Genomic DNA, 26,417 nt, shown 5'->3' with positions numbered 1-26,417 from the left:
GCTGTTTCTGCTTGGTTGCTGTTGTTATTGTAGTTGTTCTTTCAGGAACAGAAAGCTGACTTGCTTCTGTACAAATTAAAGCAGAGGGATCTGTGCAGATTTAGGAAATTTGGCTTTTATCTTTCTGATTTGTCTGAATGTCAGATGACAACTTAGATGTGGCTTGCTATCTTCAATTACTATGATAGACTCCATTAGATTTTTTCATCTGCTCTATTAGGTATAGAGATTGGAAGAAGTCTAGAGTGGGTAAGTTTCTGAATGAATGTGTATTACCAGCATGGGTGAGGCCATGTGTGGAGGACTCCAATTCCTTAGCCCCACATTAGGGACAAAGCCCTACCTGGATGAGGCTCAGAAGGATGGCAGAGCCTTCCTCAGTGGCCTGAGTACAAACATGATGCCACTGTACCACTATCTCAAACACTAGCAGCTACTGCTTCCTTTAAATTGCAGTCAGAAACTGCTTGCCTACAGACACCTACTGTCTACACTAGTCATCCAACCCATGTGCTGTCATAAGAAACAGACTCTGAGTTGTCCTCACCTCACTGGACACCAGCTTTTCTAAACATCTATGTCTATGTCTTCATGCCCTTGCAGTCCCTAATAATTGTTCCTGGACCCAGTCCATCCAGGTAGAGGTAGTAAGAATCCAGACAAAGAACTCAGACCTTTGCAAAAGCAACAGCCTTGAGTTTTATTAGCTACTAACTAACCTGTAACAAGAACTTCCCATCTTAACTGGTAGGAACTATTTTCCTCTTCTGAATTCTGCACAAGCTTTCTACATTTCCAATCGGGCTCTCTAAATGAGGCCTAGCCCCATTTGATAAATGTTCAAATATGATCTCTAAAATTTTAATGTCCTTTGCAGGGGTTTAGTCTCAATGTGAGCCAGGTTCTAAGGAAAGCAGGAATGGAAATAGTTCTAATTCAGTAATGACAAGGAGTCAGTAGTGAATGCATGTTGTCACTTCAAGTACTTTTTTGTTCCAGAGGATTCTCATCATTCTTCCTTTTTTGCTTTCTCCCTTCTCATACATTTTCCCTCTCCCTTCTCATCCTTTTTTCTACTCCTTGTCATTCTTTTGCTTTCTCCAGATTAGAGAGCTCAAACCCAGTATTTTATTTACTAAGGTTACACCATGAAGGCTGTGATAATTATTAATAATATTTTTAGAAATCCTTAATTTTCCATAAATTTTATGAGTTCTGATTAATTGATTCCAACTTCTGCTTCCTTAAAACAGAAACTAAATGAAAGCAAAGGCACATTTCCTTATAGGTTTACACTGTTCTTCACCGGTAGCTGAGCACAGATCTTATGGTTTCTTGGTACAGCAGAATTTCAGGTAAGAATAGAAAGGGGACAGACTACTATGGTTGAAATGATTTCTTACCAAGCAATTTATGTATATTCCAGCCATTGTCCTCCCCTCTGTATTCCCCCTCCTCCAGTTTTTCGCCTCAGTCTTCCTCTCCCTTTCCTCTGAGAGGGTTCTCCTCCCTCAACAGGCCTCCTTCTTCCCTGGGGCCTCGTCTCTTAGGGTTAGGCTCATCTTCCTCTTCTGAGGCCAGACCAGGCAGTCCTCTGCTATATATGTGCTGGGGCCTTGGACCAGTTTTTATGCTACCTGGTTGGTGGTTCGGTCTCTGGGAGCTTTCTGGGGTCCGAGTTGGTTGAGACTGCTGGTCTTTCTATGAGGTTACCCTTCCCTCATAGAAGCTTCTTCAAATCTCCTTCTAATTCAACCATAGGGGTCCCTAACTTCAGTTCAAATGTTGGGTGTAAGTATATTATCTGTCTCAGTCAGCTGCTGGTAGAGCCTCTCAGAGGACAGCCATGTTAGACTCCTAGTCTTCAGTCTCTTTTTTTTTGTCCTTGAAGTTCTTTTAGACAGGAACAGTTCTGGGTCAGAAATCTTGACTGTGGGATGAGTAGTAACAACTTCCCTCTACTCAAGGTCATGACAATCTACTAGAGGTTGACTCTTGGAGTTTTCTCTCCCCATTGTTGGGCATTTTGGCTAAGGTCATACCCACTGAGTCCTGAGAGTCTCTCACCCTAAGACTCTGATACTTTCTAGAAAGTTTCCCCACCCGCAAGGCTGCATATTTTCATTCATTCTTCTGGCCCTCTGGGCTTCTCTCCCGTAACCCCCACCCTAAAACTTTATATTGTACCTTTTTTCCCTCCTCCCTTCTCCCACCCAGGTTGCTTCCTTACCCTGACTCTCATAATTATTTCCTTCCCCCTTCTAAGTGGGAATGAAGCATCCTCTCTTGAGCATTTTGTTTGTTATACAATACACGTTTTACTGTCTGTGGGTTGTACCCTGGATATTCTGTACTTTTTGGCTAATATTCACTTATCAATGAATTCATACTATATATCTCCTTTAGGTTCTGGGTTACCTCACTCAGGATGATACTTTCTAATTTCATTAATTTGCCTGCAAAATTCATATGGTTTTTAAAAAAATAGCTAAGTAGTATTCCATTGTGTAAATGAGCCACATCGAGGGACATCTGGGTTGATTCCTGCTTTGGGCTATTAAAAATAAGGCTGCAATGAACATAATAGAACATGTGTCCTTGTGGTATAGTAGAATATTCTTTTTTAATTTTTTTTTTGCTATATTCGTAGAAGTGGTGTAGCTAGTCTTCAGGTAGAACTATTTTTAGTTTTCTAAAGAACTGCCAGATTGATTTCCAAAGTGGTTATAACAGCTTGCAGTACTACCAGCTATGAGGGAGTGTTCCTCTTTCTCTACATTCTTGCCAGCATCTCTTGTCACTGAGTTCTTTTCTCTTAGACATTCTGATTGATGTAAAGTGGAATCTCCATGTTATTTTGATTTGCATTTCCCTGATGACCAAGAACTTTGACCATTTTCTTATGCACTTCTCAGCCACTTGAGTTTCTTCTACTGTGAATTCTCTGCTTACCCCTGTAACCCATTTTTTAATTGGGTTATTTGGGTTTGGGGAGGTTATTGAGTTCTTTATATATTTTGGATATTATCCCTCTATTGGATGTAGGGTTAGTGAAGACATTTTCCCCACTCTGTGGGTTGCCAATTTGTTCTATTGACTGTATTTTTTCTCTTACAAAAGCTTTTCAGTTTCATGAGGTCCCATTTATCAGTTGTTGATATTAGAACCTGAGCCATTAATGTTCTGATCATGAAATTTCCTACCTTCTCCTATTATATTCAGTGTATCTAGTTTTGTGTTGATGTCCCTGATACACATATATGTGAGTTTGTTTAGGGTGATAAATATGGATTTGTTTTTATCAAGTGTGCTGTTAAAGTTGCTAGTATGGGATCTCTCCAATTTGTTTATGAAGGCACTTGGTTCTATGACTTTTCCTCTTGACATTGCTTTTATTGTATTCCATAAGTTTGGGTATGTTGTGTCTTCATTTTCATTGAATTCTATAAAGTCTTTGATGTCTTTATTTTTTTTCCCTGCCCAAGTAATCATTGATCACAGAATTGTTCCATTTCCATGACTATGTTGGTTTTCTGTTGTTTCTGTTCTTGTTGAAGTTCAACCTTAGTCCGTAGTGATCTGACAGACTGCCTGAGATTATTTCAATTTTCTTATATCTGTTGAATTTATTTTGTATCCAATTATATAGTGGACTTTGGAGCCTGTTCCATGAAGTGCTGAGAAGAAGGTATATTCTCTTGTTTTGGGGTGAAATGTTCTGTAGATATCTCTTAAATCCATTTGGTTCATAACTTCTGTTAGTTTCACTGTGTCTCTGTTTAGTTTATGTTTCAATGACCTGTGCAATTGTGAAAGTAGATTGTTTAAGTCTCCCACTATTAATATATGAGTTTCAATGTGTGATTTGAGCTTTAATATTTTTTTTTATGAATGTGGGTAGCCTTACATTTGGGGCATAGATGTTCAGAATTAAGACTTTTGGTAGATTTTTCATTTGGTGAAGATGAAGTATCCTTCTCTATCTCTTTTGATAACTTTTGGTTGAAAGTATATTTTATTTGGTATTAGAATGGCAACTTCAGCTTGTTTCCTGGGAAAATTTGGTTTCCTTTACTCTGAAGATGTGTTTGTCTTTGTCACTTTTTTAAATTACATTTAATTGGATATTCTCTAATTTACATTTCAGATGTTATCCTCTTTCCCTACTTCCATCATACCCTACTCCTCCACTTGATTCCATGATATTGCTCCCTCTCCCAACCATCATCTCCACCTCAGTGCCTTGGCATTCCCCTACACTGGAAAAACATGCCTTCACTAGACCAAAGGCTTCTTCTCCCATTGATGCCAGACAATGAGAGCCTCTGCTACACATGCAACTGAAGCCATGAGCCTCTCCATGTGTTCTCATTGGTTGGTGTTTTAGTCCCTGGGAGTTCTGGAGAATTTGATTGGTAGATAATGTTGTTCTTTCCATAAGACTGCAAACCCTGTCTGCTCCCTCAGTCCTTTGTCTAGCTCTTTCATTGGGGTCCCTGTGTTCAGTTCAATGGATAGCTGCAAGCATCCTCAACTGTACCTGTATGACTGTGGCAGAGGCTTAGAGGAGGCTTCTATCTCTGGCTCCTGCCAATAAGCACTTTTTGGCATCAGCAATAGTACTTGGGTTTGGTGGCTGCATACAGGGTAGATTCCCAGGTAAGGCAGTCTCTGAAGAATCTTTTCTTCAATCCCTGTTCCTCTATTTGTCCTTGTATTTCCTCCCTTCAGTGTTTTATTTTCCCTTCTAAGAAGTACTGAGGCATCCTCATTCTGGCTTTCCTTCTTTTTGATCTTCATAAGGTCTTTGAATTGTTTCTTGGGTATTCAGAGACTTTTGGGCTAGTATCCTCTTATCAGTGAGTGCATACCATGTGTGCTTTTGTGACTGGGTTACCTCACTCAGGATAATAGCATCTAGTTCCATCCATTTGCCTAGGAATTTCAGAAATAATTTTTCTAACAGCTGAGTAGTGCTCCATTGTGTAAATGTACCTCAATTTCTGTATCCATTCCTCTGTTGAAGGACATCTGGGTTCTAGTCCAACTTCTGGCTATTAAAAATAAGGCTTCTATGAACATGGTGGAACATGTGTCCTTTTTATATGTTGGAGTGTCTTTGGGGTATATGCCCAGGAGTAGAATAGCTGTGTCTTAAGGTAGTACTAGGGCCAATTTTCTGAAGAACCACCAAACTGATTTCCAGAGTGATTGTATCAGCTTGTAATCCAACCAAAAATTGGGGAGTGTTCCTCTTTCTCCATATTCCTTTGATTCCCGCACATGGTTTCTTGTTGTTGAATATGGATTTCACTATTCTAGATCTTTTGCTATTCCAGATGAAATTGCACATTGCTCTTTCCAACTCAATGAAGAACTGGGTTGGAATTTTGATGGGGATTGCATTGAATCTGTAGATTGCTTTTGACAAGATGGCCATTTTTAAAATGCTGATCTTTTCAATCCATGAGCATGGGAGATCTTTCCATTTTCTGAGATCTTCCTCGATTTCCTTCTTTAGAGGTTTGAGGTTCTTGTCATACAGGTCCTTCACTTGCTTAGTTAGAGTCACACCAAGGTATTTCATGGTTTTTGTGACTATCGTGGAGGGTATCTTTTCCCTAATTTCTTTCTCCACATGTTTGTCCTTTGAATATAGGAAGGCTACTGATTTTTTTGAGTTAATTTTATATCCAGCCACTTTGCTGAACTTGTTTATCGGCTGTAGAAGTTCTCTGGTGGAATTTGTAGGGTCGCTTAAGTACACTATCATGTCATCTGCAAATAGGGATGTTTTTATTTCTTCCTTTCCAATTTGTATCCGTTTGATTTCCTTTTGCTGTCTAATTGCTCCAGCCAGGACTTCCAGTACTATGTTGAATAGGTAGGGGGAGAGTGGGCAGCCTTATCGAGTCCCTGACTTTAGTGGGATTGTTTCAAGTTTCCCACCATTAAGTTTGATGTTGGCTGTTGGTTTGCTGTATATTGCTTTTATTATGTTTAGGTATGGGCCTTAGATTCCTGTTCTTACCAAGAGTCTTAACATGAAGGGGTGCTGATTTGTGTCAAATGCTTTCTCAGCACCTATTGAGATGACCATGTGTTTTTTTTCTTTGAATTTGTTTATATAGTGGATTACATTGATGGATTTCCGTATGTTAAACCATCCCTGCATCCCAGGGATGAAGCCTACTTGATCATGATGGATGATTGTTTTGATGTGTTCTTGGATTCGGTTTGCAAGGATTTTGTTGAGTATTTTTGCATCAATGTTCATAAGTGAGATTGGTCTGAGGTTCTCTTTCCTTGTAGGGTCTCTGTGTGGTTTAGGAACGAGGGTTATTGAAGCCTCAAAAAATGAGTTAGGTAGAGTTCCATCTGATTCTATTTTGTGGAATAGTTTGGAGAGTATTGGTATTATGGTCAATAAATGTCTAATAAAATTCTGCACTGAACCCATCTGTACCTGGGCTTTTTTTTTTTTTTTTTTTTTTGGTTGGGAGGCTTTTGATGACTGCCTCTATTTCTTTAGGTGTTATGGGATTATTTAGATGGTTTATCTGGTCCTGATTTAACTTTAGTATCTTGTATCTGTCTAGGAATTTATCCATTTCCTCCAGGTTTTCTAGCTTTGTTGAGTATAGGCTTTTGTAGTATGATCTGATAATTTCTTGAATTTCCTCAGTTTCAGTTGTTATTTCTCCACTTTCCTTTCTGATTTTGTTAATTTTATATGCTCTCTTTGCCCTCTAGTTTGTCTGGCTAAGGGTTTATCAATCTTGTTAATTTTCTCAAAGGTCCAGCTCTTGGTTTTATTGATTCTTTGAATGGTTGTTTTTGTTTCTATTTGGCCAATTTCTGCTCTGAGTTTTTATTGCTGTGGTTTTGTGAGTTTTTTTCTGCAAAGAGCAGGTAGACTAGGAATCCTTACTTCAATTTTCTTTTATTTGTTAAAATTCAATTTAGGTACTAATACAGAATCAGTTTTAGAGAATGTTCCATGGCTGCTATGAAGACTATGCATTCTTCAATATAAATAGAGCCACATAATCAATATTCAACCATTGGTAAAGCACATGTCACTATTCTTAAAAAATTGTTTATTTTTTCAAATTTACTTGTATGTAAATTTAAATTTCTTCGTAAATTTCTGAGAATTATAGCATATGTGCATGCAAGAGCCAGTAGAAACCATAACTTTAAGTCATGGATGAAAACTGAAATTTCAGGGCTTGTAAGCAGTCATGTGAGTAGTGGGAAATGTCCTTTTGTCCTCTGCAAGAGTAACAAGGTTTCTTGATTTTGAGCCTATTCTCCAGCCCATATTGGCATTTTTACACAGGGAACTTACTTATAACTGGTTAAACATAGTTGACTATAAGTTATGGGTATCAGGAAAAACAGAGGATCTAATAGCATCATTAAACATAAGTAGGCAAAGGGCACAGAGGCATTCATGACACAGATAAAAACAGGCATTATAAGATCAGGCTGACAGAAAGAAAGTGTTTTTATCTTAGACCATGGTTTTGCATACATGCTCATCCTGAAAAAGCTTTAGAAGTGGTTGAGATGTTGAAGAAAGAACTCTCACCACATAGTAAATATGCATTTATGGAGAGGAAAACCTGCCACAGAACAGGATGCTATTGGTTTTGTTGTGCCAGATGAAGAAAAGGAATGGGTGGTCAGCACAGAACCAAGAACCACCAAAGCAAGTACAAACGCAGTCTTCATAAGAGGCTGCTGCAGCCTCTGTGCCTTCCTCATTGATTTCCACTACACTCTTGTGAACAAACTTGGACACACACAGCTTTCTTTTCAGAGACATTGCTGATAAGTCAGCCTTGAACTCTTCAAATACATCCACCATTCCCAAGTGCTGAAGCAGAGATTTCATATTGTAGTCCTCTTGCAGTTTAAATTTTGGAAGGAAAACGTTAACATTAGTGTACCACATGTTGTCTGGTTTGGTCCAGGCTCTTAACTTTTCAAAAGTGAGATCATTTTCCACCTGACAAAGGAGAATTAGAGACTATCAGATTCACAGCTGATGTTTTAACCAGAGCCACATAGGCATTCCTATTCACAGTAACCTTCATTGTCATACACTGTCACAGAGTATACACATAGCCAGGCAGAATGTGGATTTCCTTGTCTTGTTAGCTTATATGTGTCATTCTTGATGGACAGAGATATGAAGCAGAACAGGATAGCAACACCTAGCTGTCCTCTCCTAAGTCACTTCTGAGACATCTTTTATTCTGACAGGTATTCATGTCCAGATAATTATGATTTGGTTATATTTTTTTTTTGTTTTCTTGGACTAGACTTAGTTTTAAAGATAGTAAATCATTGCTACTAAAATAAAAATTAGAAATCTGAAAGAAATAACTCTTGTGAGCCACACCAGAAGGGCAGTTGATTGAGGGCAGAACTCTATGTGTTTTGTGAGCTCTTGTGGTCTGAATGTAAAATTTCACCAGAAGGCCTCATAGCAGACCCTTGTTTTTAAGGTTTTAGCAACATTTTTGGAAGCAGCTAGTTTTAGGCCTGAAATGGGTCTAGCTAATTGAAAACTATATTTGCTGGAGGTGTTTCATGGAAGCTCATCTTTGATCCTGTGTGTCCATTCTCCTTTCTATGCTTCCTCTTAACTAAATGGTTTGTATTCCCTGCCACGTGCAGATGCCACAATGCCAAACAATTATAGTACCATGTAACTTGATGCAAACTCTCTAAATTGTGAGCCAAAATACATCCTTGCTTCCCTAGGTTATTCATGTCAGGCATCTTGTCAGTGATGAAAAACTAGCTAACACCCTATAGAAATGATGGCACAATTATGATGCTGAGAGCCAGGGGAGCTGCTCTGCTTACAAAGATCCTTTAGATCATCCACACTCCCCTGCCCACCATTCAGAGGATGGCTTACACACTGTGGGGAATCCTGATGCAAGGGAAGCCAAGAAATGGAATAATAACTTGTCTGATACCTCTTCTTAGCTGACTAAAAATGCATATTTTTGTTCATTTTATAATCTCAGATATTAAAATATGGACAAAGATTATGACATCAGTTATATTTATGGAAGGAACCTATTTTATAACTACTCTGCTAAGTTCAAATATTTGAATTGCCCTGATTTCATCCTACTAGGTAGCCATCTCCCATTTTAGTAATGAGTTTATTTCATATGGTAAGGGAACAAAGCTTAAACTGAAAATCTTGGAAACAGACTTGAGTCCAAGAACATGTTCTCACACATAACTTGAAGCTGAATTTGTACCACCCCTTAAATAAAAATAAATAAGGTAAAAATCATTGTCCTAATGATAAAGGACACCAGGGACACTAAGTTGTTCTTAAAGACACTTAGAATAATGAATGTTGTGGACAATACTGGCTTACCTTGCTGAGATCCACACCATCATCTGGGAGCAAGACCATCAAGCTCAATTCCATGCCCTTGTATGGTATCATCAGCAATTGAGCTGGCACCTCCTTCACATAGGCGAGCTTAAACATGTTTTCCTGACACATCATCTGCACTGGTCTCTTCTCATCCTGAACAGATAAATACATGACATAAAACATATTATTGAAAGATGTCAAAGATTCCAAATGAGCTGCAGTTAACTTCAGGGCTTACAATGAAATTTTCAGTACTCACAATATAAACAGTATTCATGATTCAGTGAACTCTTAGACAATGTCTGCCTGCCTCTTCCTGGTTTTATTAAAAATACTGAATGTCAGCAGATATGGGACTGTCGCTGTTAGGGTCTGACTTATGAGATAAAATACTATGCTAAAAAGCATCTTGGGGATGAAACTATTTACCTGATTTAAACTCTCAATTTACATTTTCTTGCTGAGGGAATTGAGAGCCAGAACTCAGACTTAAGACACAAAGGAATGTTACTTATTGGCATGTCCCTCATCCACTTCTCAGCTTGCTTTCTTTCATAACTTAGAAACACCTGCCCAGTGTTGGTACCACCCCCAGTGCACTGTTCCCTTCTCCAGCAATCAAGAAAATGCCCAACAGATTGGCCTCTAGAACAATTTTATGGAGACAATTTCTCAATTTACAGTCTTTTTAAAAATTGTGTCAGGTCCACAAACACATACACACACACACATACATATAAGCACATGAAGATGAAAAATAAAATCAACAATCCAAAAATTATCATGATCTATGTATAGGTATATATGATACATAAAGACAATGAGTTATCTAGGAAAATAAACCTAGTGTTCACATATTAATATTCTAAAACTATTGTGGAGTTGGCTTTAAATATTCCACAAAGGCTCATGTTTTGAAGACTTTCTCCCCAGATACGCACTAATAACAGCTAGTCAATCTTTTAGAAGATAGAGGTAAGTGGGAGAAAACTAAATACTTTGAAAGGGTGCCCCTGAAGTACATATTGACATTATAGCCCCTTGATGTTTCTCTCTTTTGCTTTCTGAGTTCTGTGAGGTGTAGAAGCCTTCAGCATGCATTTCCAACTTGCTTTACTGAACCATCACAACATGAAATGATTGGGACAATGGATCCAGACTGAAACTTCTGGGTTTATCAGTCCAAATAAACATTTCTTACTTGAATTTGACTATCTCAGAAAGTTTGTTAACACTAGTAGAAATACTACTAATGTTTCAGATATAGGATTTTCCCCATTTAACATGGTCAACAATTATATCTTTAAATAAAACCAAAACACCATATTCAACTATAAATAACAGAAAGTTATTATAAAGGAGACTATAATATGTTCATAGTGCTATGAATTAGACTACAGACAGATACATCCTCTCAGAAAACAACCTAGACAATGTAACCTACATGCTTAAAGATTCATGATGAATGATAACTATCTAGCCTATTACAGAGCAATACACTCAGGAGCACAGAAACTCATAGGCTGAGGGTGGGGTTACATCCTGATAACTCATCAGAGGGAAGGGAAATCCCAAGTTAAATTACTGCAAGATTGGAACTATATGGACACATGCCCATGCATCTTTGTGATACAGAAACAGTGTGATAACCTATTACAATGCAGAAAATTCTTGCCCACCATTACAAATTAGGAGCCATCAGGATAGAGTCTCATATATCTTTTTGTCATTTATTCCAGTTGGTTCATTTCAAATAGTCTAGAAGTATTTTTAAAATACAAAAGTAGGCCATCTGGGAAGACTTCAATTAAATGATATAATAAACATAAAAAGTTGCTACAGACTATCTATCGATCATAAGAATTAAACTTCCCCCCAAAAACTCATTTTTAAATAAACTTCTTTATTGTGCTGCTAATAAAAAGCCTATGGGAAGCTTAACATTCATAACAGTCAAAAATACAGTAAATTATACTTTATAGGGATTGGGTAGATCATTGTAAAATCTACTTTAATTCAAATTACACTCTAATTCAGACTGAGATCTCAATCATTCATTTTCAATATTAGAAATATGTAATTACTGTTTAATAAGGTAAATACACCAAAAATTTAAAATGCTTATTTTAATTAAAAACACTTATATGAATGTTTGCATATTTTATGCTCTATATAAGTTTTATATTACCTTAGCACCTCAATGTTTTTAATGTACTTAAAAGGAAACTTGTGTTTCACGAATGAGGTTGCAACTGAGAAAGTATCAGAAGTGGTAAGAGTCACTATCTGTGCACAAACTTACACAGGCAGCAAATATTCCTTATTCCTGTCATTTCTGTACAAAGTTTAAACTTTCATTCAGAAACATAAGTACCAAATGGTTTTTGTGCTTTCCTGATTTCTTTCTTTCTGAACTGAATGCCAGGCCACAGCCCCACACAGTATATTCAATCTCTATCCTGAGTCCTGAATTACACTGTTAGGATTAAAGTTTTCCATGGGATTTCTTAATCACACTGGCACAAAGTTCTGGATACTGTTCCTTACCTTGTTTATTTTAAATGACATTTCTCTAGTGGATTCTTTGGAAAAACACTGTGCCCATGTCCCTTGGAAATATAAGGCATTGACGAGAACCAGCCTGGTCTGTGAATTAACTGATCCAACTGACAACAACTCTGGAATTTTGCCTTTTGAGAAAACAGAGATTTCATTCAGGTTCATTTTAAACAAGTGTGAGACATAAGGTGATAAAACATGTGGTCAGATAAAATATCACCTGTTCAAATTTGCCAAATTTAGATAAATATATTAAAAAATAAATCAAAACAAAACACCATAAAATAGCTTTGAACTCAAGTTCAGGAATACTGGAGGAACATCAAGCAGAGGATGGAGGAAGATTAGTAAGTCTCTCATGGAAAGCAGGTTTGGGAAAAGGTGTTAAAGAACAAAACAAGAAAGAAATGTGGGAGGAACACACTTTTATCCCCTGGGGTGGCTACTCTTTGTTGCCATTTTGATCACATCTGAAATCTGCTAAGAGTCCTGTTTCTCTGGGGGGTCTGTGATGACTTTTCCTAGAAAGAATAACTAATAGAGATAAAGCTCCCCAGGATGAACAACACATTGTTGTGCTGCCAGATACAAAGGTCAGATAATGAAACAGCTCTGCTCTTGCCCGCTTGTCTTCAGTCTTTTCTCCTGAGGGCATCTGGTCTACTCAGGCCACTGTACTGGACATTTTTAGCTGACAATTGATTTGACCATCATGAGGACAAAACTAGTGGCTCTGAAGAATCCTCAAGGCCTTCGATGCCAGACTAAGATTGCTGAGGTGTCCAAAATCCTAGACTCAGCAGTTACCAGATTCCCAACCTCTCCACATGCAGATGGTCAATGATTGATTGACTATTGGAGCTTGTACTGTGTATGCTAATCAATTAAATCTCCTCTGTAATATGCAATTCTTCTAGTACTCTAGAGAACACTTAGTAATTAATACATTAATGTTAAATATAGAGTTTCATCTAGCATTCCATAGTCATGCCCAGTTCTAACATACCACATGTCAGAGAAAAAAAGGTAGAAAGTAGTTTGTAGAGGAAAAATTTTTACTTCACATCTTGGAGTGTATCCCAGGAAGACTAAATGAAGGTCAGGAGACAGATTTCTTTCTTCTCTATTAAGGGATATGCTCTCACTGATCAATGCAATCTTTGCTAATCAAGAGGGCACAAAGGCAAAACTCTAATGAGAGTTAGAGAGAAATAGGTAAACAATTGAGAAGACTAAGAAAAGATCTTTCTTCTATACTTTGTCCTATAAAGAATGTACCTAGTAATTCAGAGATATCTGAATGGTTCAAATATCGGAAAATGATCTCAGTGATCAAAGGGACCAATGCTGGAACCTGACATATCTGATATCAAAACATAGAAGCTTCATCCCAAAATGGGAGGCTCTTTCAAGGTATTATAACTGAGTAGTCCTGGCAGAGTATTCTAAATGCGAAACAAGTCCGGTTTCATCAAATATAAGTAATGGAATAATTGCAGGAACCATGGAAGCAGAAACAGGATTTCTCTTCAGAGGTAAAGGTGGTTAGAGCTGAAACAGTACAGACTCTAGGAAGAAGCAGACATTGGAGAGGATTAGGGGACAGTCTATCCATGAATCTTCATCTCAGATATGGTAGAGTCACATGACCTGTAATCACTTTAGAACACCCATGTCTTCTAATGTAAACCGTTAGACTGGAAATCAGGCTCTTGAGTTCTCATCATATTTGAATATCTGTCCTAGAGAAATATACTAACATCTGTGTATTAAAAAATCTAAGTGTCTGAGTAGAACCTCCATGAATTCCCTGAGCTCTAAATTATACCAGGTGGTCTAGAGAGTCTGATTGATTTGGACTTTGAAATGACTGTGAAAACAGCCTGAGATGAAAGGAAAGTCAATTAAGAGAAAGGGTATAGAAGGAAGAAGAGATAGGGGCAGATGTAAAGCACAAAAAAAAGTGGAATGAAGAATAACTTGAATTTCTTACCTTCAGTCTCTTTAGAGACCCACACATTTATGTGTTTCCTGGATTCCTCTGCAGCTTCAACAAAGGAGAGCTGCTCCATCTCTGAGTAATAAAACTGAAGAGAAGACTCCTTAAAGGTCTTTGGAAAGAAAATATTTAGGAAGGTAACATTAAAATATAATAATAAATCAATATTTATAACATTCTGTAAAATATGGCTTCAAGAAAACAGAATTAAAATTAGTGTACATATCACCTTAAACAACAAACATCTTTATGCAGGTGGGAATAACCAAACATGGAAAAAAATTACACATAGTGAAGTATGAAATATTTCAAGGTATTATTATAGAATTGTAATTTTAAGTGGTAGGGGGAAGGATCTTAAAGTGAGTCTCACAATGTAGCCTAGCCTGGCCTATAACTTGTGGCCCTCTTCTCCTAGCCTTCTCAGTACAGATATTTTAGATGTGTACCATCACACCAAGTAGAAGTTGATATTTAGTTTTCTCCCATTCTCTATGGTCCTTCTCCTAAGGTATATAACAACTACTTTGAATTTAGTTGCCATCATTTTATTGATTTAACTTACGGGAAGGAGTTCAAAAGTTTTTTCTGCAAAGAGCTTGTTGGCAATTTTGAGGGAGTGCTCTCTGTCTGGCTTGTTCAGCTCCCTGAGAAGGTGCTGGAAGCCCTGGTGGATGTCTTTCTCTTTGTTCAAACCAAGTACCTGGGAAGTAAAAATGAAACATGAGCTCAGTGATGAAACATTTTATTGCAAAAGGAATTGTCAAGGTAAAGTGATGGCTGAGAAGGTAAGGTGCATAAGGATCTGAATTGGTGTCTCACAAAACACAGAAAATAGACCCAGTGGTGCATGGAGATCATCCCAGTATGGGGAGATAGAGATTAGAATAAGACACACAGCACTGACTCCTGCCCCACCTTCACAAAAAGAGGCACACAAGTTTATGTACACACACACACACACACACACACACACACACACACACACACACACACTTCATTCACATACACAAGTTCTCTAAAGTGTTTATTAGTGAACCAAAACCTAGAAAGGACCATGAGAACTAATTAGGAAGAAGCCTCTCTACATAGTCATGTCCTCATGAACTACACTTGGAAATGAAGAAAATGAGCACTTATACCTGAAAGGATCTTCATAAAAAAGTAAGTCCTAGTAAACCACAGAGCAACACTGATAACCTTCCACTGAAAAAGCTGTATGCTGAAGGTTTTTCCTCAGGCAAAGCACTCCTGCCTGTCCTGGAACCCTCTGAGGTCAGAAACCCATTCCTAATCTCCTGGAATCCTCTCGGGATGCTTGATAAAAGTAATCAACCCAATGCCCAGTCAGCATGTAGACTAGCTACACACATTTATCCACTTCAGTCTCTTAGCTGATACAAGGAGGGTTATAAAATTAAAAGCAAGAATTATTCTTCCTTGCTGTACTGGTTGGTTTTGTGTGTCAACTTTACACAAGCTGGAGTTATCACACACACACAAAAAATAAAATAAAATAAAATAAAATAAAATAAAATAAAATAAAAATGAGTCCCCCTTAAGGAAATGCCTCTATGAAATCCAGCTGTAAGGCTTTTTCTCATTTAGTGATCAAGAGTGGAGCACCCATTGTGGGTAGTGCTATTCCTAGGCTGGTAGTCTTGAGTTCTATAAGTAAGCAAGATGAGAGGACAGCATTTTCTAACATCAATGGGAGGAGAGGCCTTTGGTCTCACAAAGCCTCATTTCCCAGTGTAAGGAAGGGAACACCAAGGTGTTGAGGTGGGAAAGGGTTGTTGGGAGATGGAGCACCTTTATGGAGGGAATAGGAGGGAGAGGAGGAGGGGATTGTGGGAAAGGGATAACATCTAAAGTGTAAATGCAGAGAATTTCTAATAAAAAAAATTCAGTGGGGGGGGGGAGAAAAATAAAAGAAAGCTGAGCAAGCTAGGGCAAGCAATCCAGTAAGTAACATCCCTCCATGGTCTCTGCATCACCTCCTGCTTCCTGATCTGCTTGAGTTTCAGTCCTGACTTCCTTTGGTGATGAACAGCAATGAGGAAGTGTATGATGAATAAACCCTTTCCTCTCCAACTTGCTTCTTATTCATTATGTTTTGTGCAGGAATAGAAACCTGGCCAAACCACTTGCCAATGAATAATTACTAAGTTTTTTGCTCTATAAATAATATAGATCTTAGCAAACTCAAATAATTTCAACATTTCCCCCTTACCTTACTGTATTTGGGATTAAACATAAGTTATAATCCTAACAGCATACTCCTTCCATTTTTCAGATTTTTTTAAAAAAATTTGAATATATTTTTCCTAGGCTAGACTTGAACTTAGAATCCTCCTATCTCAGTCTCCTTAGTAGCTGTAGTTAAAGGCCTTTGCCACCAGGTATAGCATGAAATTATTTATACACTATGGGTAAATGAATTTTAGACAAAGTATTGAGAGTTCCCCCAAGTTATTACTCAAGAAAACTCATTGCCCTTAACGAAGTCTTGGAGGAGACAATGTATTTCTTCTGCTTTAGCCCCTGCTCCAAGAAACAGGGTATGTATATATTTCTACTGTTCCTTCTCAGCAGCTCACATGCATGTGACATGGCTGTGATTCAGACAGGAAACTTACCTGAGATATCTGGACTGCAGTGTCTCCCTTTGTCCCCAAGAGCAACATAGCTAGAGCAGAGGAGATGCTCACAGGGGAATAACATACATTTTTTGAAGGGTTGCTTTGACATAGCATCTTCAAAAGATGGATGGCAAAGGTGCCATTTGCTTCAGACAGAATATTCATGATGCAGATTCTGGAAGAAAGGGAAATATGGAACTCAACACAGAGCTGAATGATTATTGTTCTGAGGCAGGAAAATCAGGGACTCTGGTGGTTATTTCAATGACCATAACTCCTTAAAATTAAACTTCAAAAATTCATTTTAGTCATAGTCTATCCAATTTCAGTGTTATATTAGCTAAGTGTGGCCATGACAGAAGACCAAACTACATTCTTTCTCATATACATAGGTAGAAGGAAAGTTCATCAGGAACACAAACACAAGGAACAGCAGAGAGAGGCTGGCTCTAGTCTCTTTCCATAGAGACACATATATATTTGAGTTTTGGATAAAGGAGGAAGAGAAAGCAACAACAACAAAAAACAACCAGAAGCATCAACGTCTACTAGTCTGGCTTCATCAACTCTACATTCTAGACTCTGCCTGTGAAGAATTCTCTTGAGATACCCAGGTGTGCAGTAGATAGTGCCCCCTTCCCATTTGCAGTTTTGTCAGGAAAGACACAGGTGCTGAATGAGGCCTAAAGATAGGCTGGTGTTACCTAATCTTTTGTGTAATAGGGAACATTCCCCCCACAGTGGCTGCTGAGTAGACCATGTATCCACTGCAAGCACCCAAGTTGCTTTTCTCCTGAGCATCCCTCACCTCCCAGATGAATGGACAGCTTGACCAAGACTAAGTGTCTGTTCCTGATGCCTTAACCAAATTCTGAGTCACTATGAATCCCATGGCTGTGTTCTCACTGTCATATGACTTTGAACCCTGAAAGTGTGTTCCAGAGTGTTTTCCACTGTGCTGCACTGCTAATATGCAAATTAAAAGCCTAGGAATCCTCAGAACACCTCATCCCATGGTTCTTCCTACTTCTAAGACAAAGAGACACAGCATCCTAAGAGTGTGCTTAGATTCTTTGACTCCTTCCCTTAAGTCTTCAGGGCTGTGAAGGAAAGATGAAGTTGCTTTATTTCAACGACTTTCCCTTTGGTTGGTCCTCTAATCTGACCCAGCTTGTACCCCTGTGTTCCTGCCCATCTTTATGTCACTTCAAAGTTGCCTCTAAGTCCTTAAAGTGCTGTTTATTCACCTAGAACAGTACCTACCCCATCCCTGTCACTGAGTTCAAACTCCTCATCATTTCTACCTTCATTGGAACAGGACAGCCTCAGGGCCTCTAATGTTTTACCCCAGTGCAGCTGCCTCATCCCAAGTTTGATCATCACTTTTACATGTAATCTTTCTTTTACTGATTGCTGTCCACTATCTACCATATTCTGGGCTCTGTGATGGTAGCGAGTTGTCTGGCATGCTAACAGTAAGCATCTGGAAACATGGTCAGAAAAAGGGTTTGGGTTAGGGTCAGATAAATAAAGACATAATTTCTGTCAGAACGGATTGAATTATTTTATAAAGAGGAATGAGAAGTGCCCAGATTTAGATTAGAGACCCCAGATGTTTAAAAGGCCCAGAAGTAAGAGACAGTTTACTTTTATAAGATACGTGGGGAAAAGGCTAGGGCAGTCAAATTGACTGTCAATTGTAGGCACTGAGAGGAAGCATGAAAGGAGACCTGTGGAAAAGTTGGCAACACCATGAAACCACTAGCCCTGACTTGAGATGGAGCCAACACAGCCTAGATCCCCAGCCCTAGGATCAGCATCCCTGACATTGGCCTGAACCATCACATACCACCTCCCAGCTATCTCTTTCCATAATTCTCCAGTCATGAGTTTTCCTCCTAGATTAAGACTGTGCCTTGTAAAACTAACCCACAGACTCAGTCTGAGCCAGGCTCAAAACCTACCAGAGTAGCTGCTGCTCAGTGTAACTTTTGCAGGCTGGATGCCTGCTGTGCTTAACAGAGCAACCTTACAGATTCAGCTGGTGCATTTATTCATTCCTTTTAGAGCAGGGACTTCCTGTTTAGAGCCTCAGGTCACTTACAGTGAGACAGCTGACTCTAGCTCTGGGCTTTGCAAGAAGAGAACTTGGTGGGGCTTAAAGAAATCTGGGCCCTTAGAGAAAGGGAAAATAGCAGGAACTTTCGCTGAATGCAAAAAGATAATCTTTGCTGGATTTTAATAGTGCTATCGGTTTGGAGTAGAAGGTGGAGGATGTGGTAGGTACCCAGTATCAAAGCCTATTTTTTCACTCCCACCATTCTTTCCTGTCAAACACTAATTAATTTTCTGCCTTTCCCCTCAGTCATGAGCATTTCTTGGGAACAGAATATGTGGTCATGTGTGGTCTTTTATTGCTAACTTAATATTTTGAGGCTCAGCCTTACGTGTTCAAGGTGGCAGTGACTGGGGCACAGGCAACAGACTTCCCACACATCCAATCTGCAAGGATTGGATTATTTTCAGAATTCTCAACTCAAGTGAAACTACCATTCTTTGCTAAAAAAAGAAATTTAGGGAGAGACAGTATGAAATGGAGTTGGATATAGGGAGAAGCAAACACAAGTATATTTAAAGAGAGTAATATATAAAGGAAAGAAAAGTAGGAAGAGAGATGAGAAACACCTAAGCATGTAGAGCTCTCAAGGAGAGCATGGCTTCAGTGTCTCAGTAGTAGCTACATGTGTAGCTTTTTGGGGAACTCAGATGTTACATCTTACAAGGACACTGAGAAAAACTCATTTTCCTTGGTAGTTAATAGAAATCCAGTATTTATTTGTTTACAAAGAATGAAACTATATTAGGTCAAGACACACGAACATAGAAGTCTAGCTGGAAAACTGGAACATTAGAAAGACTCCTTAGACACAAGAAAGGCATCCAGGTTACAGTATAATTCATCTAGTTCTTCTGGAGAATATCAATTTTTGGTTTGGCTGAGTCTGAGTGCTTCCTCAATTTTTAACTAGCTATGGCGAAATCAGTCTAGATAAAGATTTCCATTCCATGTGCTCTCCTGATGGCTTATACATTGGCAATCTCTTCCTTCCTAAAGCTTGCTGGGGTTTACTTTGGATTTCTTCAGGGTGCTCATCTTCTGTGGTTTGGCTCCACCTATCCACAATAGGCTGTTCACACCACTTATCCTCTAACCTCTGACCCAGCAGGGACTGAGCCTTGGACCTTTTTACTCTGTAGCTTTCTTGCTCATTTTGCTTGAGGAAAGGTTTGGCTTCCTTTGCCTGCAACATCTGCTTCCTCTGTCCCCATCTGTCCTCCACCAGCAGAAGGGAATTTCAACCTCCTGTCTCTTTGGTTTTCTCTTCTTTTCTCTGCTTTGACCAACAGCCAGTCTCACCATCTTCTCTCTTAACTCATATCCTTGAGGCCACTTTTCACTTTGGTCCCACATCACTGAAGCAGTTGGCCCATTGTTACCTTACCCTTTGTCCTTGTATCTTCTAAAACAGTTTCTCTCTGTTCTGCTCTGCTTCTATTTCCTCACCCTTGCTCTCTCCAGAGACTTCCCTTCCATCTTCCACTTCATATTCCAAAAACAAGCGATGTTATTTTCTCTTCTTGGCTGTGAAGCTCTGTCCTTTTTCTACCTCCTGTGTCTCAATTTTATTTACTCTATTTAGTCTGTTACTACATGTGCCTGCCTATAAAACTGTACACACTCTACAGTGTACAGATTCTACTGCAATACCCTTCTCCATGGACTTCATCTCCCTGAAGTAAGTTATTGTGATTATATTCAGTGCACTGCCAGCTGAATGGCATGGACCCTCATCCTTCTCATTCCTGGAGAATTTTTTTTGAGTCAAAATTTTCCATATTTTCGCTACTTGTGACTTTTATCTCAGAGGGCTACCACAGCTGCCCTATATGCAAAAGCTCTCTTCCTTGTTTGCCCTAAATGTGGCTTCAGCGGTACCTTGCATAGAAATTATAATAAGGAATACAAAACATGGGTTAGAAGGCTGCTAAGGCATCTCTTATACTATAAATAAGTTTTCTTGTAAGATTTGCATGTGTATATCTAGAAAAGAAGAGTGACCCTCATTCTTAGGCTATAATCATGGTTGTTGTTTTACTGTTCCTTTGGAAATACCCTTCCATAGAATGTTTACTGTATGCATGTCAGCTAACTTCACAGTAACTGGGCTGGCAAGAGTCTTAATCAGACTTGGAGTTGAAGGGCTTTATTGTTTTCCCAATCTTATTAACATCCTTAATATTTCTTTTGCATCTCAAGATAGTATTTGTCAGACATAAATTTTTTTCCTGTGTAAGAATGTTAATAAGAATATTATCTAAAATAAGTTTATATTCAATTGGTCAGCATTATATTGTTTCTATCTTTAATCTAGTATTAATTTTACTATAAACATTATGTATAAATTTGTGTATAGATATATTATCTCTTGGATTTACCTAGGGTATAGCTCAAGGAATTTCTGGGTCATATGTTGTCAATTTTATGTTTCCCAGTTTGGACAAATACCTAATGAGTTTGAAGGCTTCTTTGCACCTATATATCCCCACCAGCAAGGTTTGAGTTTCAGTCTCTTCCTGTGCATGATTTCTTTTTTCTTATTTTAGCCAAGAGGTGAAATGTGGTTATTCATTATGGTTTTGGGTATTACCTGAGGAGTAGTAATGTCAATCATAAGCTAATGTACTCACTAGTTCTTTGAAGAATCTTTCTATGTGATTGACTGCTCAAACTTGTGCCTATTTTTATTTGAGGGGTCATCATCATTGTTATTGTCATCAACATCATCTTCATTGTCATCGTTTTTCTCCTCTTCCCCCTCTCCTCATCATCATAATTCCAATGAATCAATCTCATGACAGAATTCTTAACTGTGCTCTCTGGTTAACTTTTCATCTCTATGGTAAATTCTAAGTCCTCCCAACCCTGATGATCCTTACACCATATGCATAAAACAGGTGACAGTGCTATCTCTGTGAGACATGAATAAAGTAATGTTCCTGTAGCTATAGTCACAGCCCTGGTCTACTTCTTCCTAGATTTGTGTGGCCTCTTTTTTTGTTTTTAATGGACTCTATTGGGGTTTGCCGGTGGACAAAGACTGAAGATGCTCTCACTTTAGAGGTGAAATTTTTGGAATTCTGTTAAGAAAATTATATATCATAACCTAATTTTCTTGTTGTCCTTGTTGATGGGTGGCTGGAGCCTGAGTCTGCCTTCTCCTGCCTGTTTGTAGGTCTCTATCCCTACTATCCTGTGGTTTGTATACTTCACTGTCTAGGCCAGTACTTTCCTGCTTTCTAATTATGTGTATCATTGTGTGCCTGGGTGCCTTCTGAAATCTGGCAACCTGGTGGTATGTCTTATTTGTCCATGGCTCCTCACATTTTCCTTAAATCCTATTCTCCTCTTACAACCTCATGTTCTTGAATCAGATTTGGATTGCACAATGGCAGGAATGTAGCTCAGGCTAGAAAGTGTTCTGACTCTAGTGGCTAGAAAGAGTGTATCTTAAATAAATGTTATGTGAGAAACAATCAGGAGAATTTAATAAACTTCAAGTGCGGGTTGAACTGTGAAGACTTTATTCAACAGTCTGTGAACTATGAATCCCCAACAAGAGTCATTATCAGAGACTTTCAGTATATTGAACAAATAAATCAGTTATTGTTGAATGTTGGGGTACACATTTGCAATGCTAGAATGAAGAGACAGAGCCAAGCATATTGTGGGGTATTGGACTGTTTGCCAAGTCAGAAAACTTGTTAAGATATACCAGATTCAGAACCCTGGTAATTCTCATAATGGAGGTGGGTAGGTGTTTAAATCTACTCCTGATTAACTTTCTGCCATGGAACTCATGACTATGACACCCCTTAGAGAAGACTGTAACAATTAGTCAGTTGTACCAATACCATTTGTTGAAGAGGCTGTTCTTTTCCTACTGAATGTTTATAGCACCTTTGTCAAAAAACAAGCGACCATATATGTGAGGGCTCATTTCTGGATCATCTATTCTATTACATTGACCCACCTGCCTATTTCGGTACCAGTACCATGCAATTTTCAGCACAATTGCCTTGTAATATAGCTTGAGGTCAGGGATAGTGATTCCCGCAGATGTTTTCTTGTTGTTGAGGATGGATTTTTCTATTCTAGGTCTTTTGTTATTCCAGAAGAAATTGCACATTGCTCTTTCCGTCTCTATAAAGAATTGGGTTGGAATTTTCATGGGGATTGCATTGAATCTATAGATTGTTTTTGGTAAGGTGGCCATATTTAAAATGTTGATCCTTCTAATCCATGAGCATGGGAGATCTTTCCATTTTCTGAGATCTTCCTCGATTTCCTTCTTTAGGGGTTTGAAATTCTTGTCATACAGGTCCTTCACTTGCTTAGTTAGAGTCACACAAAGGTACTTCATATTTTTTGTGACTATTGTGAAGGGTATTTTTTCCCTAATTTCTTTCTCCACATGTTTGTCTTTTGAGTAGAGGAAGGCTACTGATTTGTTTGTGTTAATTTTACATCCAGCCACTTTGCTGAACTTGTTTATCAGCTGTTGAAGTTCTCTGGTGGAATTTTTGGGGTCACTTAAGTACACTATCATATCATCTGCAAATAGTAATGTTTTTATTCTTCCTTTCCAATTTATATCCCTATTATTACCTTTTGCTGTCTAATTGCTATAGGCAGGACTTCCAGTACTATGGTGAATAGGTAGGGGGAGAGTGGGCAGCCTTGTCAAGTCCATGATTTTAATGGATTGCTTCAAGTTTCCCACCGTTAAGTTTGATGTTGACTGTTGGTTTGCTGTATATTGTTTTTATTATGTTTAGATATGGGCCTTGTTTTCCTATTCCTTTCAAGACTTTTAACATGAAGTGGTGTTAAATTTTGTCAAATGCTTTCTCAGCATCTATTGAGATGACCATGTGGTTTTTTCTTTGAGTTTGTTTATATGGTGGATTATATTGATGGATTTCCTTATATTAAACCATCCCTGTATCCCATATATAAAGCCTACTTGATCATGGTGAATGATTGTTTTGATGTGTTCTTGGGTTTGGATTGCAAGGTTTTGTTGAGTATTTTTGCATCAGTGTTCATAAGTGAGATTGGTCTGAAGTTCTCTTTTCTTGTAGGGTCTTTGTGTGGTTTAGGAACGAAGGTTATTGTAGCCTCAAAAAATGAGTTAGATAGTGTTCTATCTGACTCTTTTTTGTGGAATAGTTTGGAGAGTATTGTTTTAGGTCATCAATAAATGTCTGATAAAATTCTGCACTGAACCCATCTGGACCTGGGCTTTTTTTGATTGGGAGGATTTTGATGACTGCTTCTATTTCTTTAGGTGTTATGAGATTATTTAGGTGATTTACCGGGTCCTAGTTGAACTTTAGTATCTGGTATCTATCTAGAATTCATCCTTTTCTTCAAGATTTTCCAGCTTTGCTGAGTATAAGCTTTTATAGTAGGGTCTGATGATTTCTTGAATATCCTTAGTTTCAGTTAATATGACTCCATTTTTATTTCTGATTTTGTCAATTTGGATTCTCTCTCTTTGTCTTCTAGTTAGTCTGTCTAAGGGTTTATCAGCCTTGTTAATTTTCTCAAAGAACCAGCTCTTGGTTTTGTTGATTCTTTTAATGGTTCTTTTGGTTTCTATTTGATCAATTTCTGCCCTATGTTTGATTATTCCTTGCTGTCTACTCCTCTCGGGTGTATCTGCTTCCTTTTGTTCTAGAGCTTTCAACTGTGATGTTAAGTTGCTAGTGTATGCTCTGTTCAGTTTTCTTTTTGAAGTACTCAGAGCTATGAGTCTTCCTCCAGAACTGCTTTCATTGCATCCCATAGGTTTGGGTGTGTCATGTTTTTGTTTTCATTGAATTGTAGAAATTCCTTAATTTCTTTATTTCTTCTTTGACCAGGTTATCATTTAATAGACCATTGTTTAGTTTCCATTTTATATGGTATTTTTGTTTTCTTTGTTGTTATTAAAGAGCAGCCTTAGACCATGGTGATCTGAAGGGATGCATGGGAATATTTTAATCTTCTTATATCTATTGAGGCTTGTTTTGTGATGAATTATGTGGTCAATTTTCGAGAAGGTGCCGTGAGGCACTGAGAAGAAGGTGTATTCTTTTGTTTTAGGATGATATGTTGTATAGATATCTTTTAATTCCAGTTAGTTCACAGTGTCTGCTAATTTTACAGATTCCTTGTTCAGTTTCTGTTTCCATGATCTGTCCATTGGTGAGAGTGGGGTATTAAAGTCTCCCACTATTATTGTGTGGGGTAAAATGTATTTTTTGAGCTTTAGTAGGGTTTCTTTTATGAATATGGGTGATTTTGTATTTGGAGCATATATGTTAAGGATTGAGAGTTCCTCCTGACAAATTTCCCTGTAATGATTAAAAAGTATCCTTCCTTATCTTTTTTGATAACTTTTGGTTGAAAATCTACTGTATTTGATATTCGAATGGCCACTCCAGCTTGCTTCTTGGTGCCATTGGCTTGGAAGTTTTTTTCCCAACCTTTTACTCTGAGATAGTGTCTGTCTTTGTCTCTGAGATAAGTTTCCTGTATGCAGCAAAGTTCTGGGTTTTGTTTATGTATCCAGTCTGATAGCCTATATCTCTTTATTGGGGCATTGAGTCCATTTATGTTAATAGATATCAAGGAATAGTAGTTGCTGTTTCCTGCTATTTTTGCTTTTGGAGGTAGAATTGTACCTATGTATCTTTCTTCTTTTGGTTTTCTTGCTTATGAGTTTTCTTGTTTTTGCTAGGGTGTAGTTCCCCTGGTTGTATTGGGTTTCCACCTAAAATTCTTTGTAGCGCTGGGTTTGTGGTCAGATATTGTGTGAATTTAGTTTTGCTTGGAATATTTTAGTGTCTCCATCTATGGTGATTGATAGTTTTGCTGGGTATAGCAGCTTGGGCTGACACTTGAGTTCTCTTAGGATCTGCTTGATGTCTGTCCAGGCTCTTCTAGCTTTCCTAGTTTCTGTTGAGAAATCGGGTGTGATTCTGATTGGTCTGCCTTTATATGTTACATGACCCTTTCCCCTTACTGCTTTTAGTATTCTTTCTTTGCTTTGGGCACTTGGCATTTTGACTATTATATGTCGGGAGGAATTTCATTTCTGGTACAACCTATTTTCAGTTCTGTAGGCTTCTTTTATGCTCATGGTCATCTCATTCTTAAAGGTAGGGACGTTTTCTTCTACTATTTTGTTGAAGATATTTACTGTGCCTCTTAGTTGATATTCTTCACCCTCTTCTATTCCTATTATTCTTAGGTTTGGTCTTCTCATTGTGTCCTGGATCTCCTGGACATTTTGGGTTAGGAGCTTTTTGGTTTTTGCATCTTCTCTGACTCTTTTGTCTATGTTTTCAATGTTGTCTTAGGCCCCCGAGATTTTCTCTTCCATCTCTTGTAGTCTGTTGGAGATGCTTGCATCTGTGACTCCTGATTTCTTTTTTAGGTTTTCCAGCTCTAGGGTTATCTCTCTTAGTGTTTTCTTTATTGTGTCCATTTCTGTTTTAAATTCCTTCTTCCACTCCTTCATCTCTTTGGTTCTGTTTTACCCTAGTTCTTTGAGTGTTTTTCTTGTTTCCTCTTTAAAAGCTTCTAGTTATTTATGCTTTTCCTCCCGTTCTTGTTTAAGGATCTCTATCATCATCTTGAGGTATGATTTCGGGTTGAGTTTTCTTTTTCTGGAGTGTTTGGCATTCCGCTGTT

General features: G+C 38.2%; 1 protein-coding gene across 1 annotated transcript; it reads right to left on the bottom strand.

Moving 5' to 3' along the window:
* Window positions 1–7,612: 7,612 nt before the first annotated feature.
* Window positions 7,613–16,780, bottom strand: LOC308421764 (serpin B9-like; the record flags this gene model as incomplete). Its single annotated transcript, XM_080918197.1, has 6 exons — window positions 7,613–8,014; window positions 9,413–9,568; window positions 11,963–12,105; window positions 13,968–14,085; window positions 14,539–14,676; window positions 16,613–16,780. The coding sequence occupies 6 exons, from the start codon at window positions 16,778–16,780 to the stop codon at window positions 7,613–7,615; spliced, it is 1,125 nt and encodes a 374-aa protein (XP_080774323.1).
* Window positions 16,781–26,417: the final 9,637 nt, after the last annotated feature.

This window comes from Micromys minutus (genome assembly GCF_963924665.1).
Source record: "Micromys minutus genome assembly, chromosome: 6".
NCBI classification, from domain to species: domain Eukaryota; kingdom Metazoa; phylum Chordata; class Mammalia; order Rodentia; family Muridae; genus Micromys; species Micromys minutus.
Note: the sequence above shows the minus strand (reverse complement) of the source record. Positions and strands in the feature narration are given on the sequence as shown.